Genomic DNA, 27,675 nt, shown 5'->3' on the forward strand with positions numbered 1-27,675 from the left:
TGACCATCTGGATGATCCAGAGGAGGAATGGGTGAAGGTCATGTGGTCTGATGAGACAAAAATAGAGCTTTTTGGTCTAAACTCCACTCGCCGTGTTTGGAGGAAGAAGAAGGATGAGTACAGCCCCAAGAACACCATCCCAATCGTGAAGCATGGAGGTGGAAACATCATTCTTTGGGGATGCTTTTCTGCAAAGGGGACAGGACGACTGCACCGTATTGAGGGGAGGATGGATGGGGCCATGTATCGCGAGATCTTGGCCAACAACCTCCTTCCCTCAGTAAGAGCATTGAAGATGGGTCGTGGCTGGGTCTTCCAGCATGACAACGACCCGCAACACACAGCCAGGGCAACTAAGGAGAAGCATCTCAAGGTCCCGGAGTGGCCTAGCCAGTCTCCAGACCTGAACCCAATAGAAAATCTTTGGAGGGAGCTGAAAGTCCGTATTGCCCAGCGACAGCCCCGAAACCTGAAGGATCTGGAGAAGGTCTGTATGGAGGAGTGGGCCAAAATCCCTGCTGCAGTGTGTGCAAACCTGGTCAAGAACTACAGGAAACGTATGATCTCTGTAATTGCAAACAAAGGTTTCTGTACTAAATATTAAGTTCTGCTTTTCTGATGTATCAAATACTTATGTCATGCAATAAAATGCTAATTAATTACTTAAAAATCATACAATGTGATTTTCTGGATTTTTGTTTTAGATTCCGTCTCTCACAGTTGAAGTGTACCTATGATAAAAATTACAGACCTCTACATGCTTTGTAAGTAGGAAAACCTGCAATATCGGCAGTGTATCAAATACTTGTTCTCCCCACTGTATATATATATTATTATTTTTTGAATCGCCCATGAATTTGAAAAAAATCTAGATATGATTTTTAGGCCATATCGCCCAGCCGAAGTTCGTATACAATATTCTGTGACAAAGTCACTGTTTTTTTCACCTTTATTTAACCAGGTAGGCCAGTTAAGAACAAGTTCTCATTTACAACTGTGACCTGGCCAAGATAAAGCAAAGCAGTGTGACAAGAACAACAACACAGAGTTACACATGGGATAAACAAACGTATAGTCAGTAACACAATAGAAAAATCTGTATACAGTATGTGCAAATGAAGTAAGGAGAAACACAGATGTAATTTACTGATAATAAAGGCAGGTTAGGGCCTCGGTCAAAGGAACACAATGGCTGGTATTGAAGACGGTACACTAATATCATTACTTTGTTGATATCACATTTGCTGATATCGCACCCATATCTCACCCCGGGCATGAGCGTCTCTCCGATGAGCATGCCGAAGATGTCGGTGAAGGTGACGGGCTGCCCAGCAGCCTTCTTTCTCCACAGGGCCTTGATGTAGCGCTTGATGTTCTGGGGCAGCAACAGCCTCAGTGGGTTACTGCTCACACACCTCATCAGCTCCTGGTTGATCTCCCCAGGACCCTTACCCTTAGGGAACTCAGGGTGCGAGTACAGCGCAGACATGTACCTGGTGGGGAGAGAGGGGAGAGAGAGAAAGAGTGAGAGAGAAAGGAGAGAGGGGGACACAATCACTTTCTGTGTATAATAACATTATTACTTGGTCAGTTTTCGTACTAGCATAGGAATGGTAGTTATAAACAGTTGAAGTATGTTGCTCTCCAATGATCTTATAAGTACAGTGGAATGAAAGCAGTGTTCCTACTAACCAGGTAGATCCAGAAAGTCCAGCCACGTAGGTAGCGCAGTCCAGAACTCCAGACTCATACAGAGCCTTCATCACTCCAGAGAAACACACCATGGCTCGGAACCCTCCCCCTGACCCCACGATGGCGATTGTAGGGACCTGTATAGACACACACGCGTATACAGGCACACATGCATGCACACACACATGTGCGGGCGTACAAATATGCACACAAACATACACAAAATGACAAGGCACGTGTCAGAGATCACTACTCTCATTGTGAATCATCTTAGCTGATTTTGTCTGTATATCTCCCTTTTGAACCAGCAATAAAACTCCCTTCTCTACTTGACACTTGAGATACACCGAAAAATGCATAGAAGGCCTCAGTTTCTACTATGTTTATGGTTGTACCTCTCTTAATGAGGTGGGGAGGCGTTGTCCTTTCTCCATGTTGAGTAGTTTCTTGATGCCCAGCATCACCCGGTCTCTGCGTGCCTGTCTGAACAGCTTCTCCTGGTCACACAGGGCCATGCTGAACCGCAGGTCTGTGGATGAACTGGAGGAGATGAGGGAGACAAACGGACATGTCAGTAAGCTTTAGATTAAATCTCCACAAAGAGAATGACGTCAACGCTCCCGGCTAAAAAATTAAAATTAATTGAAGCACCCATTGTCAGTTATACATACCACACCTCTAACGACATCTCCAAGTACACCTTGGTTAACTGGGGAAACAAGATAGAGGAAGTTTTTGATGAGATTTACAAGGACTGGGTTTTTAGACAGGGTTTAGTGCTGTGACACAGTATGTATTTGATGGAGGCTATGTGGACAACATCAACTGTCTTGTGCTTTCTATGCAATCTGTAAAATTGAATAAGACTGACCTACCTTGCCAATGGGGAATGGAACCACTTCTGGTTGTCCCACTTTGAGTTTAGCAATGGAGTACGAGGCCATTCCCAGGGTCTCATCCATGACATAGTTAGCATCCATCAATGTCAACTGAAATAGCAAATTCACAAACAATGAAATACAAAAAATTACATTTATCTTGATAGATGGTTCCCAACATAGGGTTTCTTGAAAGCAAAAGTATTGATGCCTACTTAACTGAAGTTACTATCTTACTGCAAAGAAAGAATACATCATGCTTGAAGGTGTCTAGCCATAGCTTGCTGGGTTATGTAGTGTAATGTAGCTCAGTTCAAAGTGTAGTGTTAACCTCTAGAGTGTTTTCCTGATTGGGGTCCAGTATGAACTCAAAGGTCTCGTTCCATATGGGGTTGATGTCATTGTCAATGTGCCGCGTCCGTTTTCTTGAGTCTGGAGTGGTTGGGATGAACAACTCCACGTAGGGGTCTGGAGTGTCCACTGTTCTTAGAAATACACACAGAACCACACACACAGACAGTGTGATTGAACATGAGAAAAACCACAGGCACTGAAGAAGCAACATCACCTCATCTCTCAAACACACCTACACACTCACAACACTGTAATGTGGACACAGTGAGTAATCTTGAACAGATGGAGGAACTCACAAAAGTCTCCCAGGGTAGAACCCTTGGTCACCTTCTCAGCTCGTACCACAGTCACTTTGAACTTATGGGAATACTGGTGTTCCACCTGCAGAAGCAATACAACAGAGAGGAAATCCCATTATAATCTTGAAGAATGGAGACTTTCCAGTAAGTCATTCTGCTTCCCAGATAGGAGGCGTCCAGACTGGATGCAAATGACTGGACAAAATATATCCAATAGCTCAAGCAGAACATTCATAGAATTTAACCAGCTTAAACAACAGCCTGAAGTACTAGTACAGTGAGTAACACGTATTGTGTGTGTACATGTCTTCATCTATCTCTTTGATTAGCTGTGTGTGACTCATTTAACACAGTAACAATTTGATAACAGGACATACAAAATGTCAAATGGTTTGTCTGTCTATAATGTCCTGACAATGACAACATGATGTTTACTTACCACAATGTACTGATAGGGATCTATAGAAGACATCTTCAGGAGCCAATCACGGTACTTTGAGGGAATCAGGTGACCTTTAGATTTGGAAGACCCTTCTGAATAAAATTGGATAGGAAACACATTTTACTAACACAGGACACTGACAACATCAATGTTCAGGAGAAGAAATTAACATCACTATTGGTCAATTGCACAAGATCCAACCAAAATTTGACTTCCACTTTTAACCCAACCCCTCCGAAAGACACAATACTAATTTTTGGAGAGGTGCGGGGGGGGCGCCACACTGTGCGCCTGGGGAGCTGTTGTCATGTCTTCCTCAAGCGCACAAGAGCAGGCAATGGCATCTAGGATTTGATACCAGCAACGCTACGGTTGCCAGCTCACTTTCCGCTAGATTTTTCCCATCTGACCTGGGATTTGAACTAGCAACCCTCCAGTTGCTGAGTCGCCTCGCTAACTGGTAGGCTACCTGAACATGAAATCATATTGACCTCCAGGACATGTTTCAGTTTACACCTTCAAACATTACAGTAGTGCTTTTGTACAATATGTAAGTTGTTGTCATGATACAGAAACGTTGAATCCATATTTGATTTGGGTCAACAAAAAATAGGTTATAGCAATGCAATTAGCTTATTCGAACTGACTGATACATTTTCTACGTTCTCTCCATTATCACAGTCTGCCCAATTCTCAGTTAGATTTGGAGATATGCAACACTGTGTTCAGCAGAAATTTGACATTTCAATGTCCTTTTTTAGACCCCGTCCATACCCCAGCAAGTACTAAAACCATACATTTAGATGGTAGTTGGCCTACCTTACCGGTCTAGCTCACTACCATGTAATTAACACACACCTTTTTTGTGCTGCTGACTACTATGATTTCAGTGGTGTAAAGTATTTAAGTAAAAAATAGTTTAAAGTACTACTTAAGTAGTTTTTAGGGTATATGTACTTTAGTATTTATATTTTTGACTACTTTTACTTCACTATAGTCCTAATGAAAATATTGTACTTTTTACTCCATATATTTTCCTTGACACCCAAAAGTATTCGTTATATTTTGAATGCTTAGCAGAACAGGGAAATGGTCCAATTCCCACACTTAACAACAGAACATCCCTGGTCATCCCTACTGCCTCTGACCTGGTGGATCATTAACCACACATGCTTCGTTTGTAAATTATGTCTAAATGTTGGAGAGTGCCCGTGGCTATCTGTAAATTAATAAAAAATGAAAATTGTGCCTTCTGGTTTGCTTAATATTTTAACCTTTATTTAACTAGGCAAGTCAGTTAATTAAGAACAAATTCTTATTTACAATGACTGCCTACAATGACGGCAGAAGGAATTTGCAACGACTCATGCTTTTACTTTTGATACTTAAGTGTATTTTAGCAATTGCATTTACTTTTGATACTTAAGTATATTTTAAACCAAGTACTTTTAGACTTTTACTCAAGTATAATTTTACTGGGTGACTTTCACTTTTACTTTAAGGTATGACAACTGGGTACTTTCCCACCACTGTATGATTGTTTACATTCTCTAGCCTAAACAAAAAAAGGCATACTACTGAATATTAGCCTGTAGTAAAAAAATGCCGAAAAGCCTGCAGTTGATTGACAATTTGTAAAAGTGTAGTGATGAGTTTTAAAGCATTTGGTCTATAGCCTACGTCGATTTAACTCTTTTAAAATTACTCTCAGTTTTCTATCGACTAGGCTACTCACAGAAGCCTATTTTACACTAAAACACTGCCATAAACAAAACTTGTGTACCACTAGCACTATATAGGACGCCGTGCATCGGCGCATATTATATAGGACGCCGTGCATCGGCGCATATACAGGGCTAGCGCACCGCCAGAACTGATGTGGACAGGTAGCCAACCAACCACTCTCACTTTTAAAAGGTAAATATTGAAGAAGTTACGAACCTCATAATGTGTTATAAATGTAGGCTATCATTATCATCATTACTTGAGTAAAGTTCTTAATCGAAATATAAGCTCACCTTTAACGAATGTCAAGTCATGAGTCAAATTTACCGCATTCCTTCAAGTGCACTGCCAGTTTGAAACTGCCCTCGAGCACTGCTTGGATGTTGTGACTACATGGTATAAAGCTACGGAGGAGCTTTACCATTGAAGTACCGCGAGAGTTTGGACGTTTTCGGGTACGTTCGTAAATGAACTCTGGCTATCTACTCTGATTTCAGTCTTGTCAGAGGGTGTTCCAAATCACAGGATAACGGAATTTACCATCGTTTAACACCCATTGAATATGAATGGTGGCAGTAAACATCAGTAAAGAAACGTAATTAAATTGTTGCCAGCAGCACAACATGAAAACAGCCTAACGAACTCTGCTAGGGCGAGTAAAATGGTCAGAGTGAGGTGTTCTCTCAGTCATGTCTTAACTTGGTTGCTTGGCTGCCATTGTAAATTCAGAACGCTTTGCTCAACCCTTCTCCCAGAACGCGTTTCGCTTTGGAATTTATGAACGACCCAGAGCGCACTCTGACACACTGTAGGCAATTATGAATTCACCCTTAGACTGGTTTTGGATTTCCCCCTGACCAATATGGCTGCGATTTAGCCTCATTCTGGAATTTTGAAGAGGATTATAACATAGCCCACCCCCTCCCCTCTAGTAATTTAATAGGATCTCTAGGGTTTCCCCATTCATCTGTGATGACAGCTAGCTAATATCCTAATCATATGGACGTCATAGTGACATGTCAATTGGCTAACGCCGCTGCTCTCCGGGAGCACAACGAGAAGCCAAATTGGTGAGAATGACTAATGCACCAGTGTGGTATAGAGGTGCTTGCCGATGTGAAGTGCTTTCTTCTGGACAGCTGAATTCACGGGGTCACTGGTGGTGGCAAATGTTTTCCCTCCAATTATTTTATTTTGACAGTTTTTCCCCTCCAATGATTTTATTTCGATGAGAAGGCAAGTTGGTACGAATAACTAATGCACCGGTGCTGTATCGAGGTGCTTGCTTGCTGATGTGAAGTGCTTCATTCTGGGCAGCTGTAGTCACGGTGTCGCCGGTGGTATGTGGCCATTTTTTTTTCTCTCCCATGGTTTTATTTCAAGAATAGTAGTAGCCTACACAAAAAAATACTCAGCTAGATGTCACCTTGATACAAGCATGAACGGCAACACTGGTCAAGGGACAGTTTCTTCTCTCCTACTTGTCAAGCACTGTGGTCCCGCAACGGTATGCGAAGTAGCTGGGCTAGTGTAGCCAATTTCAGGGTTCCAATCACAGTAACTACACGCTGCACGCATACAAACAACAAGTACTTTAATCGAAAAAAAACTGTCGATTTAATTGACTGAAAATGTACATATTTTGTGTTAAACTAACAGTGAAATGCAAGTCAAAACTCATCATGTAGCTTCAAATAGTTTAGTCCAACTCTCGCGGTAGTTAAATTGTAAATATCGTCTATAGCTGTACCGTACAGTCACAACCAATGATTTATATATACTGAACAAAAATATAAACCCAGCAATTTCAACGATTTTTCTGAGTTACAGTTAAGGAAATCAGTCAATTGAAATAAATAAATTAGGCCCTACTCTATGGATTTCACATGATTGGGCAGGGGCACAGCGATGGGAGGGCATAAACTTGGGTGCCAGGCCCACCCACTGGGGAGCCAGGCCCAAGTAAGTTTTTCCCCACAAAAGGGCTTTGTTACAGACAGAAATACTCCTCATTTTCATCAGCTGTCTGGGTGGTTGGTCTCAGACGATCCCGTAGGTGAAGATGCCGGTTGTGGAGTCCTGGGCTGGCGTGGTTACATGTGGTCTGCGGTTGTGAGGCCGGTTGGATGTACTGCCAAATTCTCTAAAACAACGTTGGAGGCGGCTTGTGTGTAGAGGAATTATAATTCAATTATCTAGCAACAGCGCTGGTAGACATTCTTGCTGTCAGCATGTCAATTGCACTCTCCCTCAAAACTTGAGACATCTGTGGCATTGTGTTGTGTGACAAAACTGCACATTTTTGAGTGGCCTTTTGTCTCCAGCACAAGGTGCACCTGTGTAATGATCATGCCATTTATATAGCATCTTGATATGCTACAACGGTCAGGTGGATGGATTATCTTGGCAAAGTAGAAATGCTCACTAACAGGGATGTAAACAATTTTGTGCCCAAAATTTGAGAGAATTAAGCTGTTTGTATTTCAGCTCATGAAACATGTGACCAACACTGTACATGTTGCATTTATATTTTTGTTCAGTATAGTTTTAACTTCCATGTTTTAATGTCACATTCACAAGTACAGTGAAATGCCTTTCTTGCAAGCTCTAACCCCAACAATGCAGTAATCAATAACAATGTAATACTAAAAATAAGGTCGAACAAGAACAGACAAGATAAGAACACAGTAAAGTAAGTAAGCATACTATATACAGTGTCAGTTCCAGTACCATATTTACAATGTGCAGGGATACTGGATCGATAGAGGTAGATATGCATAGGGCTAAAGTGACTAGGCATCAGGATATATGATAAACATAGTAGCAGCGTATATGATGATTGTATGTGAGTGGGTGTATGGAGAGTCAGTATAAATGTATGTGCATATTATGTGTGGGTGAGCAAATTATGGAGTGAGTGTTTGTTTGTGTGTTGGAGTATTAGTGTGCGTAGTGTGTGGGGTCCTGTGAGTGTGCATAGAAAGAGTGCAAAAATAAGAATAAAATACTTGAGTCCTTAGCGATTTTCCGGGCCTTCCTTTCACATCGCCTGATATAGAGGTCCTGGATGGCAGGGACGTGCAGTGGAGGCTGCTGAGGGGAGGACGGCTCTTAATAATGTCTGGAATTGAGTCATTGGAAGGGTATCAACCGCATGGAAACCATGTCTTTGATGTGTTTGATACCATTCCATTGACTCCATTCCAGCCATTATTATGAGCCGTCCTCCCCTCAGCAGCCTCCACTGATGTACTGGGCTGTCCGCACCACCCTCTGTAGCGCCATGCGATCGAAGGTGGTGCTATTGCCATACCAAGCAGTGATGCAGCCAGTCAAGATGCTCTCAATGGTACAGCTGTATAACTTTTTGAGGATTTTAGGGCCCATGCCAAAAATGTTCAAGCTCCTGAGGGGGAAGAGGCACTGTCTTGTGTCTGGAACATTTTAAGACCTGCTCCATCCTGTAGTCCACAGTTAGGTCCTTGGTCTTACACTAGATGATTCATAGGGGGTGCTGTGTTGAAGCCTCCATCTTGGCACTCCCTCACCATAGTAAAAAATATATAATAGAAAGTTATAGATTATTATTTATTATATTACAGAGACCTTAATGCATACTTTTACATTATATGTGAGCTAAACATAAAATATTTATACTTCTTGCGCTTCATAGAGCAGTGCAGAGCTGTTCAGCACAGCTGTTGTGAAGGAAGTTGTCAAGGAAGCGAGTTTGTGTTTATGAAGGACCTCCTGCCCCCACCTACCATCAATCAATCATGTCCATGCAGGGCTATATGGAGCCCTCCACATTGTTACAAAATTTGTGAGGTGCATGGCGATGCGGTATGGAGCTCAATTTGGCCTCTGCATGCCTCCAGAGGCTCAGAAATTGCGTCACACCCTCCATACAGAGCCTCCGACAACATTTTCGGATCAAGCATAAATTCGCTTTAGCACAGTGTGTTCTCTGAAAAAACGAGCTCAGACCACTGAGGTATTATGAACAGCTCAGACTGGGAAAAATTGTGATGTCAGAGCTCTGATTCCGCATTCAGGTGCTACTCGGAACTAGGAAACTCTGAAATTTCTGATTAGCTAACTGGTTGAATGGGGCACATGCAGTGGTGTAGTGGATGGTATACGCCGTATACCCACTTATTTTTCAGTGGGCATTGCGTATACTCACTTCTTAATTCCCACTGATAGGTATCAAAGTAGTGTAGTGGAGGTATAAGCCGTGTCAATTAATAGGGCTGATCGGAATGTTTAGCTTTACATTTTGATAAACTATTCACATTTTAGGCACAGCAAGGTACACGGTAGTAGGCCTACATGTGAATGTTTCAAAATACAATTAGCGGGAAAACACTATTCTAAAATGCGCACCGCACATGCAAGCGGTTTCATAGACAGAGGTCATCACTGACGATCTGAAATGGTCCACCCACACAGACAGTGTGGTGAAGAAGGCGCAAAAGCGCCTCTTCAACCTCAGGAGGCTGAAGAAATTTGGCTTGGACCCTAAAACCCTCAAACTTTTACAGATGCACAATTGAGAGCATTCTGTCTGGCTGTATCACCGCCTGGTACGGCAACTGCACCGCCTGCAACCGCAGGGCTCTTCAGAGGGTGGTGCGGTCTGCCCAACATATCACCGGGTCAGCAAACTACCCACTTGTCCAGGCACCACTACACCACTGGGCACATGTATAACTATAATCAGTTAGCAAGTGGGAAATTTCAGTTTCCTTGTTTCAACTAGCATGTGAATGCGCCATGTTGCCCAAGTTTTAGCCTAATTCCGAGTTGGATGACTGTTCAAAACAATTTTTCCCAGTCCGAGCGGAGCTCCTTTGTTTCAGAGTTCCCAGTTGTCTTATTAAACGCACTGAAGTCGTAGGTCAGAGATTTCCTTGTTCCAAGTTGTCTTGAGCGTACCATTTGTTTGAGGGAGTTCACTCACTGATCTAAGGTCATTATTAGATTACACTCTTTTCACATAATTTCGCCTGGTGGGCAGTGCTATACGTCACCGTGGGCTTAGATTTCAGTGCGCAAACGGGTGCACAATGTCGAGAACAAGCCGAGCACTTGCTCAAGGCCGGATTGTGGAATCTATTCAACATACCGCTAAGCCATATGTAGCCTGGCGAAAGTAAACCCAGCACAGGACACAAACTAATTTGGGGTTGTTTATTCTGTCAAAGCTTACATTTAAAATAGGATAATGTAGAAGGGAAATCACCGCAAGGGGAAGTTCCCGTAAAGTTAAGTCTAAATCACAATCAAGTGAAATAAATATGTTAGTAAAGTGCATAATAACAATCTAAGTACAATAAGTACAAAGTGAAATACATAAACGGTAGTGGCTCTGCTCTCTATAGAAAAACACAAGAAAATACAGAGACCACAATGTTCCCAGTTAGAATGGACTTTCTAACATTTCTGGGTACAAGATGTCCATAAACAAAATTACATTGTGCATGAAAAAAGAAAATACATGTTGTCATAAAACAATCGGAATACTTACAAACAACAAACACACTGTCCACATGATACCCTAACCCCACATGGAACAGTAGATCCTCATCTGACCCATACTGCACTGGGAGAAATAACAGATAAGTTACAGAAATCAACAGATAAGTTACAATTCAAAAACAAAATACAACACACTGAAGCTTTACATGAAACAGAATGTAATTCTGATAATTACTCACGCTTCAAATAATGTTATCAACTCCACAACATGGTTCTGATTGTTCTGAGAGCACTGGTTTCAGCTAGCAAGAAGCTAACATCCTCATGTCAATCTGAGAGTATCAACATGCTAACATGACCATCTGGCATATATATTACAAAATAAACTCTTATACATTGCAGATTATGCTAAATAAGTTATATTCCGGTACAAGAGTAAGATAAAAAAGTATTATTTACCCACCTAAAGTAACGTTGGACCAACAATGGATTTCAACAGCTCTCCAGTCAGTGTAATTTCTTGCTCTCACTCTCACACACTGCACATACGCAATCCCATTACCGCTTCCACACCTCATTAATGAATCTCTTAAAGGGACAGTGCCATCTAGTGGATATAAATGAATACAGCTATGCGCTTTTACCACCTGGCTACACATAGAGAACAGGTTGGAAAGCCTAACTACAGTAATAGATGTTACTGTTTTATCAGGGAGCCACAAAGACGACGTAAATAAATGTCATTGTTGAATTCACTTTGTTTGAAATTTCATGCAGCCACATAATAGAAAGGAACTAAAAAAACGATTTTGTATTTGAATTTCACATTGATTAAAGTTGAGAGATATAATTCACACAAAGTAATGAGACTGCACTCTAAAAAATGCTGGGTTAAAAACAACCCAGCGCTAGGTAAATAGTGGACAAAACACACTTTGGGTTATTTTGACCCTGCCAGTTGGGTCACATCTTTGGGTTGAGGTGTTGCTTAGTAGCGGTGCGGCTTTCAGTTCTTTTTAGCCACCCGTGAGAGTAAATGTCATTCCGGTTCATCTGTTCTGTTGCATTGTCATCACATATTAAGGTTGAGCAAAGACACTTATGTGGCTTAAACAAGAGTACAAGTTCCTCAAGTGCCTATGCATATCCCAATGTTAGGACAGTTACCACTTTGTTATAATATTTAAATAATCATGTTATTACATTTATATTATTAAAATATGTAACATGTAAAATTGAAAATGTGCAGTCTACAAACTTAACATGGAATGACATTTACCTTTACGAGTGGGCAAAAATAACAATATGAAAGCCATGCCCCCAATAGGCCATGCCTCACAAAAGCTAAAAAAGTGTCTGCTCAACATACAGATAACAATACAACAGAAATAATGAACCAGAATTACATTTATTCTCAGGGGTGGCCAAAAATAACTATTTGAAAGCCAGGCCCCTACTATACAACGCCTCAAGTCTTCTGATTTGACCCGGTGGATCATAGCTCAATAACCCAGTATCAGTAACCCAACTGAGTGACCCAACTGGCTGGGTCAAAAGAACCCAACGTGTTTTGTCCAATATTTACCCAAATTGGGTTGTTTTTAACTCAGCATTTTTTTGAGTGTTGCTGTGTAAGTATGCCTCTATAGGTCCCGAAACAAATAAATAAGACCAAGGACATCTAAAGTCCATCAGATTAACAGTTTTAACAGATACCAAACAATGATTTTTGGATGAGAGAGAGGGGAGAGAGAAGCTCACACACGTACAGCTTGCAGCAAGTCCTACTACAGCTAGGTCTACAACTCAATTTATCATGTATCATTGTATTTATCATTGATCATACTGAACTGAAGTATTGGTTTGCATTTTTTTAAAGTTCACATCACCGTCACTGAAGAGGGAGGGGGGAAAGAGTAGGCTCAGTTAACTTTTGTCAATAGGGGGTGCTATTTGCACTTTGTAAAAAATTCGTTCCCAAATTAAACTGCCTCGTACTCAATTCTTGCTCGTACAATATGCATATTATTATTACTATTGGATAGAAAACACTATCTAGTTTCTAAAACCGTTTGAATTATTTCTCTGAGTGAAACAGAACTCATTCTGCAGCACACTTCCTGTCAAGAAGTGAGATTTCTGAAATCGAGGTCTCTGTTCCAGGGTCGGTTTATAAATTCCCTTGTAAGCTATGGGGCTACATGCACTGCATACGCCTTCCCCTAGATGTCAGTAAGCGGTGAGACTTTGAATGGAGTGGATAGCACCATCTGGGGGAGTATAAAGCCTCTTGGAACGGAAGGACCGACCTTTTCGACGCGGGGCCTGACGCAGGAGGGACACCAGCATGGCGTCCTGAAAAGCTTTCGGTTTAGCAGTTCTATATCTCCGGCTCTGATTTAATTTGTTTTTTTTGTCTTAAAAACTTCATAAGGTAGTTAATTTAAACCGACTTATAGCAGTTTATATCAGTTTATTGCGATTTTCTGGAGTTTCTTTGTCAGGCGTTATCGCGAGTTGGGCACCTCTCCGGTACATCGCTGGCGTTAGCAGCTAATTCTACAGGAGTAGAGGACATCTTTCAACCAAAAGACGATTGTTCTGGACAAAGGACCACTTGCCCAAGATTCTGATGGAAGCTCATCAAAAAGTAAGAGCTATTTATGATGTTAATTCGTATTTCTGTGGAAAAATGTAAAATTATTAGTCCGCCATTCATTTCGGCATGGTCTCGCTGTAACGGACGCTGTATGTCGAGTAACGTTAATTTTAAAAATCTAACACAGCGGTTGCATTAAGAACTAATGTATCTTTCATTTGCTGTCCAACCTGTATTTATTTGTCAAGTTTACGATTAGTTATCGATTAGATTAGGTGCCTCTCCAAGATGGCGCCGGACAGATTGCTTCAAGTTTGGCTACAATTCACATTGTATAACCACGATTTGTGCCGCTAAATATGCACATTTTCGAACAAATCCTATATGCATTGTGTAATATGATGTTACAGGACTGTCATCTGATGAAGTATATGAAGGTTAGTCAAAAATTATATATCTTTTGCTGGTTTGTTAGGATCGCTAACCTTTGCTGCTGGTAAACGGCTTGTGTTTCTGGCTATTGTGGTAAGCTAATATAATGCTATATTGTGTTTTCGCTGTAAAACATTTAAAAAATCTGAAATATTGGCTGGATTCACAAGATGTTGGTCTTTCATTTGCTGTACGCTGTGTATTTTTCAGAAATGTTTTATGATGAGTATTTAGGTATTTGACGTTGGTCTCTGTAATTATTCTGGCTGCTTCGGCACTATTTCAGATTGCAGCTGCAATGTAGAACTGTGATTTATACCTGAAATATGCACATTTTTCTAACAAAACATATGCTATACAATAAATATGTTATCAGACTGTCATCTGATGAAGTTGTTTCTTGGTTAGTGGCTATTTATATCTTTATTTGGTCGAAATTGTGATAGCTACCTATGCAGGAAAAAAATGGTGGGAAAAAAAGTTGTGTCTTTTGCTATCGTGGTTAGCTAATATATTTACATATTGTGTCTTCCCTGTAAAACATTTTAAAAATCAGAAATGATGGCTGGATTCACAAGATGTGTATCTTTCATCTGGTGTATTGGACTTGTGATTTAATGATATTTAGATGCTAGTATTTACTTGTGACGCTATGCTAGGCTATGCTAGTCAGCTTTTTTACTGATGGGGGTGCTCCCGGATCCAGGATTGTGTGCAACTAGAAGTTAATAGGATCTTCTTAATCTAAACGCAAATAATTCCGTGATTAACAGCATAAAGGTATTATTGCATGTTGACTAACCAATTGCGGTGAAATGAAATCTTGTTGATTCGTTTCATAAATTTCATTCAGGTAAGCTTAGTAGATTGGCTTGATAGTACTCGCTGAAAGGATTCTCTCTAATCAGAATCCAACTCACAGTCTAGAGTTGTGTCAAACTCAGCATGGACTAGTTGTCTACATCTGCTGATGATATTCATTCCAAGGAGACCTGGTACTGTAGTCTGTGACTGCGGAGGATCTTTGACTACCAGGAACCCACACCCGGGTAAAGTTATCCCCATGGTCTCTACGTCTAACCAAAGGTAACCTAAGTAAGGAATGTCCAACCCATTAGCTGCTGTTATCTTAAGCCATCCTGCTGTAGAAAGCATGTCTTCCTCTTCCCCTAATAAGTGTTCTCTGAAGAATGACTCATGGATAGTGCTGACTTGGCTCCCGGTATCCAGCAAACAGTTTACGACGACCCCCCCAAATCTTGAGATCTACAACTGGACATTTGCCCACTGCGTGCTCAAGAAACCTGTCACGTCTACAAGTACGTCGCGTAAGCCTACAGATTTCCCCCGAATTGCCCTGCTCCCGGCAACCGAGGATGCTAGTTTTCCTGCACACTAGCAGCTTGTGTGGTATTGGACTCGTTACTGACATGCTCTTCTTTGTGCACTGCTTGACAATGTGCCCCACCACCTTTACACTTGAAGGCAAATGGACTGACCATCATCAAGATTGGCTTGATAGCGACAATGATGTTGTAGGTTGGCTAGCAAGCAAAACTTGACGTTAAAAATCGTTCACTTTTGGGAAAACTGGTTCAGCCACTTGGTAGATACCTATCATTAGTTCAAATAAAGCATAATTATGTACTAATATGAAAGTGCAATTGTAAACTATAATGTATAAACCCACCATAGCGATGTCGGTGAAAAAGTTATGAATGAGGTCCAAGGTGGAGGGTTCTCGGTTGAATGTGCCATAGAGATCCTATTAAATTATTATTCTAATTCCTAATTCTATGGTCCTTGAACATTGAAACCCACGTTCACCATGACATATAGCACTACCCATCGGGCAAAATGGCGTGAAAAGAGTGTGTCCCCATTGGGCACGTTTGAGTGGTAAGGGGAAAGCAACCGACTGCATGTTCAACACCCAAAAGTCGGACATTAATGTGGTTTTCCAACAGCAAGGCTCAGGTCAACATGGCAGTGTTGCCATTCTTCATAATGTTGAAACAAAATGGCCCGACAGACATGGTCACCCTGTTCCTAGCTAACTTTGCAGTATTTTGTTTTGCGTAGTGTTATTTCTTACATTATTTGCTCAGAAAGATTTTTGCATTATTACCTATAGGCAAAAATAACTTTGGGATATTAGATCAGTGGTCACTCGACCAGATATTAGACTTTCCTGAATTGGTTCCTTTGTTTGTAGTCCCCGAGGCAATTCCACTCGTCCTAGGGGCTGCTCCAAGATGCCGTCGACAGAGAAGAGGTAAACAAAGTGGGCTTTTAGTCCAACTCAGGAGGCGTGCATACCATCCACCGCTTCCGAGTATATTACTCGCTAATGTTCAGTGCCTGGACAATAAAGTAGACAAGCTCAGGGTGAGGATCTCCTTCCAGTGAGACATCAGGAACTGTAACATACTCTGTTACACGGAATCATGGCTCTTTCCAGATATACTATCCTTGTCCATACAGCCAGCGGGGTTCTCCATACAGCAAAATAACTCTCCAGGGAAAAGAAAGGTGGAGGTGTAAGGTTTATGATTAACTACTAATGGTGTGATTGTGGTAACGTACAGGAACTCAAGTCCTTTTGTTCTCCTGATCTGGAATAGCTGACCATCAAATACAGACCGCATTACCTTCCGAGAGAATTCTCTTCGGTCATCGTCACGGCCGTGTATAATCCCCCTCAAGCCGACATCGCAATGGCTCTCAAGGAACTACACTGGATTTTGTGCAAACTGTAAACCGCATATCCTGAGGCCACATTTATTGTAGCTGGGGACTTTAATAAAACAAATCTGAGGAAAACATTACCAAAGTTTTTATCAACACATCTCCTGCACCACTCGCTCATTGAGAACTCTTGACCGTTGCTACTCCCCCTTCCGGTTCAGCTAAAAGGCCCTCCCCGACCCTCCCTTTGGCAAATCAGATCACGCCTCCATTCTGCTCCTCACCTCCTATAGGCACAAGATTACACAGAAAGTACCCGTGGTAAGGACCATTCAACGTTGGGTTGACCAATCTGAATCTATGCTTCAAGATTGTTTCGATTAAGCGGACTGGGATACAGTGCATTCGGAAAGTATTCAGACCCCTTGACATTTTCCACATTTTGTTACGTTACATCCTTATTCTGAAACGTATTTAAATAAATAAAAATGATGATCTACACACAATACCCCATAATAACAAAGCAAAAACAGGTTTGTAGAAATGTTAGCTAATTTATTACAAAAAAAATAAAAAGATACTTTAGTTACATAAGTATTCAGACCCTTTGTTATGAGACTCAGATGACGCCATCGCACTGCACACTCCCCTATCCCATCTGGACAAGAGGAATACCTATGTAAGAATGCTGTTAAGCTCAGCCTTTAACACCATAGTGCTCTCCAAGCTCATCACTAAGCTCGGGGCCCAGGGTCTGAACCCTGCCCTCTGGTCCTGGACTTCCTGACGGGCCAACCCCAGGTAGGGAAGGTAGGTAACAACAACTCTGCTGCTCTGATCCTCAACACGGCAGCCCCACAAGGGTGTGTGCTCAGCCCCCTGCTACACTCCCTGTTTACCCATGACAGCGTGGCCACGCATGTCTCCAACTCAATCATCAAGTTTGCAGACGACACAGCAGTGGTAGGCTTGATTACCAACAACGACGAGACAGTCTACGGCGAGGAAGTGAGGGCCCTGGCGGAGTGGTGCCATGAAAATAACCTCTCCCTCAACATCAACAAAACGAAGGAGCTGATTGTGGACTTCAGGAGACAGCAAAGAGGACATGACCCCATCCACATTGACAGGGCCACAGTAGAGAGGGTGAAAAGCTTCAAGTTCCTCGGCGTGCACATCACTGACAACCTGAAATGGTCCATCCACAGAGACAGTGTGGTGAAGAAGGCGCAACAATGCCTCTTCAACCTCAGGAGGCTGAAGATATTTGGCTTGGCCCCTAAGACCTTCACAAACTTCTACAGATGCACCATTGACAGCATCCTGTCGGGCTATATCACTGCCTTGTACGGCAATTGCACTATCCGCAACAGCAGGGCTCTCCACCTCAGCAACCTGAGCCAAGGCCTACAGTATTCACCCCACTACCATCTATAAGGAGGAGACAGTACAGGTGCATCAAAGCTGGGACCAAGAGACTGAAAAACAGCTTCTATCTCCAGGCGATCAGACTGTTAAATAGTCACCACTAGCTGGCCTCCACCCAGTACCCTGCCCTGAACTTAGTCACTATTACTAGCCAGCTACCACCCGGTACTCTACCCTGCACCTTAGAAACTGCTGCCGTATGTACATAGTCATTGAACACTGGTCACTTTAATAATGTTTAACATCTACAACATCAGAAATATTTTTCCAAATTTTGTTGTGTTACAGCCTGAATTTAAAATGTATTCAATTGAGATTTTGTGGCACTGGCCTAAACACAATACCACTTAATGTCAAAATGGAATCATGTTTTTAGAAATGTTTACAAATGAATTCGTTTTGTAAGTATTCAACCCCTTTGTTATGACAAGCATAAATAAGTTTAGGAGTAAAAATGTGCTCTGTGTGCAATAATAGTGTTTAACATGATTTTTTGAATGACTACGTCATCTCTGTACCGCAAACATACAATTATCTGTAAGGTCCCACAGTGGAGCAGTGAATTTCAAACATAGATTCAACCACAAAGACCAGGGAGGTTTTCCAATGCCTCGCAAAGAAAGGCACCTATTGGTAGATGGGTAAAATATATATTTTTTAAAGCAGACACTGAATATACAGTGGGGAGAACAAGTATTTGATACACTGCCGATTTTGCAGGTTTTCCTACTTACAAAGCATGTAGAGGTCTGTCATTTTTATCATAGGTACACTTCAACTGTGAGAGACGGAATCTAAAACAAAAATCCAGAAAATCACATTGTATGATTTTTAAGTAATTAATTTGCATTTTATTGCATGACATAAGTATTTGAACACCTACCAACCAGTAAGAATTCCGGCTCTCACAGACCTGTTAGTTTTTCTTTAAGAAGCCCTCCTGTTCTCCACTCATTACCTTTATTAACTGCACCTGTTTGAACTCGTTACCTGTATAAAAGACACCTGTCCACACACTCAATCAAACAGACTCCAACCTCTCCACAATGGCCTAGACCAGAGAGCTGTGTCAGGACATCAGGGATAAAATTGTAGACCTGCACAAGGCTGGGATGGGCTACAGGACAATAGGCAAGCAGCTTGGTGAGAAGGCAACAACTGTTGGCGCAATTATTAGAAAATGGAAGAAGTTCAAGATGCCGGTCAATCACCCTCAGTCTGGGGCTCCATGCAAGATCTCACCTCGTGGGGCATCAATGATCATGAGGAAGGTGAATGATCAGCCCAGAACTACACGGCAGGATCTGGTCAATGACCTGAAGAGAGCTGTGACCACAGTCTCAAAGAAAACCATTAGTAACACACTACGCCGTCATGGATTAAAATCCTGCAGCGCACGCAAGGTCCCCCTGCTCAAGCCAGCGCATGTCCAGGCCCGTCTGAAGTTTGCCAATGACCATCTGGATGATCCAGAGGAGGAATGGAAGAAGTGTGGTCTGATGAGACAAAAATAGAGCTTTTTGGTCTAAACTCCACTGTTTGGAGGAAGAAGAAGGATGGGTACAACCCCAAGAACACCATCCCAACCGTGAAGCATGGAGGTGGAAACATCATTCTTTGGGGATGCTTTTCTGCAAAGGGGACATGACGACTGCACCGTATTGAGGGGAGGATGGATGGGGCCATGTATCGCGAGATCTTGGCCAACAACCTCCTTCCCTCAGTAAGAGCATTGAAGATGGGTCGTGGCTGGGTCTTCCAGCATGACAACGACCCGAAACACACAGCCAGGGCAACTAAGGAGTGGCTCCGTAAGAAGCATCTCAAGGTCCTGGAGTGGCCTAGCCAGTCTCCAGACCTGAACCCAATAGAAAATCTTTGGAGGGAGCTGAAAGTCCGTATTGCCCAGCGAACAGCCCCGAAACCTGAAGGATCTGGAGAAGGTCTGTATGGAGGAGTGGGCCAAAATCCCTGCTGCAGTGTGTGCAAACCTGGTCAAGAACTACAGGAAACGTATGATCTCTGTAATTGCAAACAAAGGTTTCTGTACCAAATATTAAGTTCTGCTTTTCTGATGTATCAAATACTTATGTCATGCAATAAAATGCTAATTAATTACTTAAAAATCATACAATGTGATTTTCTGGATTTTTGATTACAGACCTCTACATGCTTTGTAAGTAGGAAAACCTGCAAAATCGGCAGTGTATCAAATACTTGTTCTCCCCACTGTACCTTTGAGCACGGTGAAGTTATCAAATACACTTTGGATGGTGTATTAATACACCCAGTCACTGCAACGACACAGGCGTCCTTCCAGTGAAGAGGATGCTGGCCTTCTAGGCAGAGTTGCAAAGAAAAGCCATATCTCAGACTGGCCAATAAAAAAGAAAATATTAAGATGGGCAAAAGAACACAGACACTGGACAGAGGAACTCTGCCTAGATGACCAGCATCCTGGAGTCACCTCTTCACTGTTGATGTTGAGACGGGTGTTTTGCGGGTACTATTTAATGAAGTTGCCAGTTGAGGACTTGTGAGGTGTCTGTTTCTCAAACTAGACATTCTAATGTACTTGTCCTATTGCTCAGTTGTGCACCGGGGCCTCCCACTCCTCTTTCTATTTTGGTTAGAGCCAGTTTGCGCTGTTCTGTGAAGGGAGTAGTACACAGCGTTGTATGAGATCTTCACTTTCTTGGCAATTTCTCGCATGGAATAGCCTTCATTTCTCAGAACAAGAAAAGACTGTCGAGTTTCAGAAGAAAGTTCTTTGTTTCTGGCCATTTTGAGGCTGTAATCGAACCCACAAATGCTGATGCTCCAGATATTGAACTAGTCTAAAGAAGGACAGTTTTATTGCTTCTTTAATTAGAACAAGTTTTCAGCTGTGCTAACATAATTGCAAAAGGGTTTTCTAATGATTAGTTAGCCTTTTAAAATGATAAACTTGGATTAGCTAACACGAGCCATTGGAACACAGGAGTGATGGTTGCTGATAATGGGCCCCTGTACGCCTGTGTAGATATTCCATAAAAAAATCTGCCATTTCCAGCTACAATAGTCATTTACAACATTAACAATGTCTACACTGTATTTCTGATTTCTGATGTTATTTTAATAGACAAAAAAAAAAGCTTTTCTTTCAAAAACAAGGGAATTTCCAAACATTTGAACGGCAGTGTAAATCTGCTTGAAAATCTATTGCAAGACCTAAAAATGGCTGTCTAGCAATGATCAACAACCAACTTGACAGAGCTTGAAGAATTTAAAAAAGAATTGTACAATCCAGTTGTGCATAGCTTTATAAGAAAGACTCACAGTTGTAATCTCTGCCAAAGGTGATTCTAACATGTATTGACTCAGGGGTGTGAATACTTATGTAAAAAATATATTTCAGTATTTCATTATCAATACATTTGCAAAAATGTCTAAAAACTTGTTTTCACTTTGTCATTATGGGGTATTGTGTGTAGATGGGTGAGGGAAAAAAACAATTTCATCAATTTTGAATTCAGGCTGTAACACAGCAAAATGTGGAATAAGTCAAGGGATATGAATACTTCTGAAGGCACTGTATGTACTGTATTCTCGTCAAGGCTCATCCTATAGAACTACTGCTGAACACACCTTTTCTATTCATATACTGCCCATAATGTCTATACACACCATCATATACATATACAGTGGGGAGAACAAGTATTTGATACACTGCCGATTTTGCAGGTTTTCCTACTTACAAAGCATGTAGAGGTCTGTCATTTTTATCATAGGTACACTTCAACTGTGAGAGACGGAATCTAAAACAAAAATCCAGAAAATCACATTGTATGATTTTTAAGTAATTAATTTGCATTTTATTGCATGACATAAGTATTTGATACATCAGAAAAGCAGAACTTAATATTTAGTACAGAAACCTTTGTTTGCAATTACAGAGATCATACGTTTCCTGTAGTTCTTGACCAGGTTTGCACACACTGCAGCAGGGATTTTGGCCCACTCCTCCATACAGACCTTCTCCAGATCCTTCAGGTTTCGGGGCTGTCGCTGGGCAATACGGACTTTCAGCTCCCTCCAAAGATTTTCTATTGGGTTCAGGGCTGGAGACTGGCTAGGCCACTCCGGGACCTTGAGATGCTTCTTACGGAGCCACTCCTTAGTTGCCCTGGCTGTGTGTTTCGGGTCGTTGTCATGCTGGAAGACCCAGCCACGACCCATCTTCAATGCTCTTACTGAGGGAAGGAGGTTGTTGGCCAAGATCTCGCGATACATGGCCCCATCCATCCTCCCCTCAATACGGTGCAGTCGTCCTGTCCCCTTTGCAGAAAAGCATCCCCAAAGAATGATGTTTCCACCTCCATGCTTCACGATTGGGATGGTGTTCTTGGGGCTGTACTCATCCTTCTTCTTCCTCCAAACACGGCAAGTGGAGTTTAGACCAAAAAGCTCTATTTTTGTCTCATCAGACCACATGACCTTCTCCCATTCCTCCTCTGGATCATCCAGATGGTCATTGGCAAACTTCAGACGGGCCTGGACATGCGCTGGCTTGAGCAGGGGGACCTTGCGTGCGCTGCAGTATTTTAATCCATGACGGCGTAATGTGTTACTAATGGTTTTCTTTGAGACTGTGGTCCCAGCTCTCTTCAGGTCATTGACCAGGTCCTGTCGTGTAGTTCTGGGCTGATCCCTCACCTTCCTCATGATCATTGATGCCCCACGAGGTGAGATCTTGCATGGAGCCCCAGACCGAGGGTGATTGACCGTCATCTTGAACTTCTTCCATTTTCTAATAATTGCGCCAACAGTTGTTGCCTTCTCACCAAGCTGCTTGCCTATTGTCCTGTAGCCCATCCCAGCCTTGTGCAGGTCTACAATTTTATCCCTGATGTCCTTACACAGCTTTCTGGTCTTGGCCATTGTGGAGAGGTTGGAGTCTGTTTGATTGAGTGTGTGGACAGGTGTCTTTTATACAGGTAATGAGTTCAAACAGGTGCAGTTAATACAGGTAATGAGTGGAGAACAGGAGGGCTTCTTAAAGAAAAACTAACAGGTCTGTGAGAGCCGGAATTCTTACTGGTTGGTAGGTGATCAAATACATATGTCATGCAATAAAATGCAAATTAATTACTTAAAAATCATACAATGTGATTTTCTGGATTTTTGTTTTAGATTCCGCCTCTCACAGTTGAAGTGTACCTATGATAAAAATTACAGACCTCTACATGCTTTGTAAGTAGGAAAACCTGCAAAATCGGCAGTGTATCAAATACTTGTTCTCCCCACTGTATATTTATATTCCGGACATTGCTCATTCTGTTATTTCTTAATTCCTTTCTTTACATTTTTTATATTTGTGTGTAGTGTTTGTATTCTTAGGTATTACTGCACTGTTGGAGCTAGAAACATAAGTATTTCACTGCACCTGCGATAACATCTGCAAAATATGTTTTACTTGACCAATACATATTTATTCATGTTATCACACACTCACAAACTGAACTCATGTGTGCAGTGGTCTAAGGCACTGCATCTGTGTGCAAGAGGCGTCACTACAGTCCCTGGTTCGATTCCAGGCTGTATCACATCCGGCCGTGATTGGGAGTCCCATAGGGCGGCACACAATTGGCCCACCGTTGGCATCATTGTAAATAAGAATTTGTTCTTAAGTGACTTGCCTAGTTAAATAAAGGTTAAATAAATAAAAATATGTCAAGTGATAAAATCCCAAGTTATCAATTAAAAGTTTATGGGAAAACTGCACTTGTCCTCGTGAAAATTACAGTTTATTAAATATTCTACAGCTGTAATGTCATCAATCAAATCAAACTTTAGCTATATAGCACATTTCTTACAATGAATGTATTTCAAGCTGTTCAAAGTCAAGCATTGATAGCAGTGGATTCTGCTGAGTGGAGGACGGCTCATAATAATGTTTGGAGACCATGTGCTTGATACAATTGATACCATTCCACTGATTCCGCTCCAGCCATTACCACGAGCCCGTCCTCCCCAATTAAGGTGCCACCAACCTCCTGCAATTGAAAGGCGTGTGGTACTTAACATCCTTCCTCTTGGCAGGTCTCTATAGGTGACCAGGAGATTCTCTCTACCACATACAAATGCCTCCGTGGAGCTCATAAGTGTAGCCATGCTGCCTATTTTAGCGGTTCACAATACCGGCTGTACGGATGTCGAATGCGAGTGGAGGAAGCCAGCCATGCCCAACCACGTGGAGGACCTGTACCCAACCAAAGACTACAACCCTCTGTCCCTAGAGCCCACAGAGGAGGATTTTCAGTGGCTATGGAACCGTCTCCGGGGCAAGTTCAGTGGAATGGCATGTCCCCTTCAAGCAGAAGGAGGCTATACGGCAGGCAACAGTTGGACAGCGCACCAACCCCAACTGGCACACCATGAGTAAAGGGAGGTTGACAGTCAGCAATTATGGAGCAGTGGTTAGGGCCAAGTCCGTTACTACATCGCTGCTAAAAAAGGGTCCTGGGTGCCCCACCAGAAGGTCTGGGATCCTGCGTGCCTCACCGGATGGTCTGGTGGGCACCACAGCAGTGGTGGAGGTCAAGTGTCCCTATGGTGCAAGGGACCTTACCATTGAATAGGTAGTGAAGTCAAATCATTTCTATATAAAGGAGGGAGGATTTTACAGCCTTCGTGAAGACCATCCTTGCTGGTACCAGGTCCAAGGTCAGCTCCACATCACTGGGACATCTTCACATCACCTGCTTCTTCATTGTGTGGACCACCAAAGCCTCCATCACCACCCTCATCAGCATGACAACCTCTGACAGATTCATATTGCTCCTGTCAGTACCTGTTTTCAGGGAAGCCAATGGTCCAAAGATATTCCACATAGTTCATACACACACACTAGGCTCTCCGAATAGGTTATATTACACACACACTAGGCTCTCAGAATAGGTTATATTACACACACACTAGGCTCTCAGAATAGGTCTTACTTGCTGAAGTCCCGTCACCCCTGCCTGTACCTAATATTGTTGAAAAACAAGTGAACAATGAATTAAGATCATACACAAACAATAGGCTCCTAGAATAGGTTATATTTGTCACGCCCTGGCCATAGAGAGGCTTTTATTCTCTATTTTGGTTATGCCAGGGTGTGACTAGGGTGGGCATTCTAGTTTCTTTATTTCTATGTTTTCTATTTCTTTGTTTTTGCCCGAGTGTGGTTCCCAATCAGAGGCAGCTGTCTATTGTTGTCTCTGATTGGGAATCATACTTAGGCAGCCTTTTCCCACCTGTGTTTTGTGGGTAGTTATTTTCGGTTTTAGTGTCTGCACCTGACAGAACTGTTCTGTTTTTTCACTTTGTTATTTTGTTTGAGTGTTTTTGAGTAATAAAGAATCATGAACACTTACCACGCTGTGTTTTGGTCCATGCCTTCCGACGAGAGACGTTACAATATTACATGAATGTTTTGGTCAAAGCAGCCAACTAAAGTAGTTAACATAAGTTCAATCAAAGGCTGGTCTGAGTACATCAGTTTCAACACAATTCACATTGCATTTTATCATGGGCACAATGGGAATTTATATCTGTGATGTTTAACTGATGTACTCTCTCACTCTGGGTGTAAGACATCACTTCCAGCAGATCTCCTTGCTGGGGGTCGCATTGATCATGGACTGCTTCTCGTGGGGTGAGCCTGATGTTCGTCATGTAACTCCTCATGTTCAAAGAATGGGGAGAAGGGGACATAAAGTAAAAATGACGATGCATCTACAAATTCAGTTTTTTACACAATATTGTATCATATTTGATGAGTTACTGACCTGTCTGTAAGGCTCAATCTGCTGTAGTCTCCATAACCGTATCACACTCGCACAGGATGTCCGTGCACAGCATGGCCTGAGGGATGCACTCCTGTTGGACTGAAAAACAAAGAGACATTTGGTCAGTGGTAGGTCTTTTTCAATGCTGTATCACCATCTATATCTGGACAGAAAACACATTGTTTATCATACTCAACACCCAATCCTCATGCCTCCTTGTTTGTTATTGTTTCCCAATCAACAGTCTGGATCTTCCTCTTCTGTCATGGTGGATGAGCTACCTTTTCTGGTAAATACGGGGCCATTTCTCTTTCCCACCAGAAAATGGCAGCTACAGACCACAGTGTTGTCACTTAGTTTCTGGTCCGCCCATCTGAAATACACTTTTTTTTAAACTTTTACTAGCTAGCTAAGTTGATTACTAAAATGGTAACATCTATATTAAAATGCCATAACCCACAGACTTGACTATATTAATGGTAAAATAGGCTGGGCTTTGGTCTATCTGCACATCTAAAATCCTATGTGGATGGGACATTTCTGCTGGGATGGAGGAATTATCTGGAATGCTCAACTAGATAATCAGGACAGTCTATGGTACTATTTGCCCCGAAGAGGTATAGTATTGCGATGAGCTATATGAATATACTTCTGATTCTAATTCTCAAGAGGAAAGTTAAAACTCTCAGCTGTAAGGTCACTGAGGAGGCCCAACAGTGACAGGGGGATCTTCTGAAAGGGAATGACATGCAAGGATGTAATATAAGCATATTTTGGCACTGGCCAGCAGACCACAATTTCTACATTCAGGTCCTAAATCTGTGACATGCGATGTTTGTAAAGGCAAAATTTCACTAATGTGTCAGGCACATTGTCTACTAGCCCACTCTGAAAAGTACTAGCCTCGGGCTAGCTTAATTTCCATCCCTGCTGACACTTCTAACTGACTTCACAGGTCATTTGATTAGTCATGTACAACAGATGCACTCATTAAAAATCAAATCAAACTTTATTTGTCACATGCACCGAATACAACAAGTGTAGACCTTACCATGAAGTAAGTCCAGGATCCATTTGCAGAGGGAGGTGTTTAGTCCCAGGGTCCTTACTTATTGATGAGCTTTGAGGGCACTATGGTGTTGAACGCTGAGCTGTAGTCAATGAATAGCATTCTCAAATAGGTGTTCCTTTTGTCCAGGTGGGAAAGGGTGGAATGCGATTGAGATTGCGTCATCTGTGGATCTGTTGGTGCGGTATGCGAATTGGAGTGGGTCTAGTGTATCCGGGAGGATGCTGTTGATGTGAGCCATGACCAGCCTTTCAAAGCACTTCATGGCTACAGACGTGAGTGCTACAGGGCGGTAATCATTTAGACAGGTTACCTTCGCTTCCTTGGGTACAGGGACTATGGTGGTCTGCTTGAAACATGTAGGTATTACAGACTCAGTCAGGGAGAGGTTGAAAATATCAGTGAAGACACTTGCCAGTTGGTCCGCGCATGCTTTGAGTACACGTCCTGGTAATACATCTGGCCCCACGGCTTTGTGAATGTTGACCTGTTTGAAGGTCTTGCTCACATCGGCTACTGAGAGCGTTATCACACAGTCATCCAGAACAGCTGGTGCTCTCGTGCATGTTTCAGTGTTGCTTGCCTCAAAGCGAGCGTAAAAAGCATTTAGCTCGTCTGGTAGGCTTGCGTCACTAGGCAGCTTGCGTCTGGGTTTCCCTTTGTAGTCCGTAATAGTTTTCAAGCCCTGCCACATCCGACGAGGGTCAGAGCCGGTGTAGTAGGATTCAATCCTAATCCTGTATTTGACGCTTTGCTTGTTTGATGGTTCGTCTG

At 42.2% G+C, this 27,675-nt stretch overlaps 1 protein-coding gene and 1 long non-coding RNA gene across 4 annotated transcripts in view; both read right to left on the minus strand.

The window, feature by feature from the left end:
* pla2g4aa (phospholipase A2, group IVAa (cytosolic, calcium-dependent)) overlaps positions 1–5,815 on the minus strand; it is a 28,785-nt gene extending 22,970 nt beyond the window's left edge. Inside the window, exons 1-9 of one of the 3 annotated variants that reach the window (XM_071377474.1) lie at positions 5,684–5,815; positions 3,663–3,757; positions 3,221–3,305; positions 2,902–3,050; positions 2,568–2,681; positions 2,364–2,401; positions 2,088–2,232; positions 1,693–1,829; positions 1,268–1,493 (exon numbers count right to left, since the gene is read on the minus strand). In XM_071377474.1, coding sequence (XP_071233575.1) covers positions 1,268–1,493; positions 1,693–1,829; positions 2,088–2,232; positions 2,364–2,401; positions 2,568–2,681; positions 2,902–3,050; positions 3,221–3,305; positions 3,663–3,695 — 927 coding nt within the window. In that variant the 5' untranslated portion in view covers positions 3,696–3,757; positions 5,684–5,815. Of the gene's footprint in view, positions 1–1,267; positions 1,494–1,692; positions 1,830–2,087; positions 2,233–2,363; positions 2,402–2,567; positions 2,682–2,901; positions 3,056–3,220; positions 3,306–3,662; positions 3,758–5,683 lie in introns of those variants that run through there. The other 2 variants (XM_071377475.1, XM_071377476.1) reach the window with 2 other exon arrangements.
* A 2,979-nt stretch (positions 5,816–8,794) lies between these two features.
* LOC139560196 (uncharacterized) lies at positions 8,795–11,428 on the minus strand. The gene is made up of 3 exons (XR_011671883.1): positions 11,335–11,428; positions 10,921–10,990; positions 8,795–8,933 (listed from the first exon to the last, which is right to left on the minus strand). It is a non-coding gene; the product is annotated as an uncharacterized lncRNA (long non-coding RNA).
* Positions 11,429–27,675: the final 16,247 nt, after the last annotated feature.

The sequence above is a fragment of the Salvelinus alpinus genome, chromosome 30 (genome assembly GCF_045679555.1).
Source record: "Salvelinus alpinus chromosome 30, SLU_Salpinus.1, whole genome shotgun sequence".
NCBI lineage: Eukaryota > Metazoa > Chordata > Actinopteri > Salmoniformes > Salmonidae > Salvelinus > Salvelinus alpinus.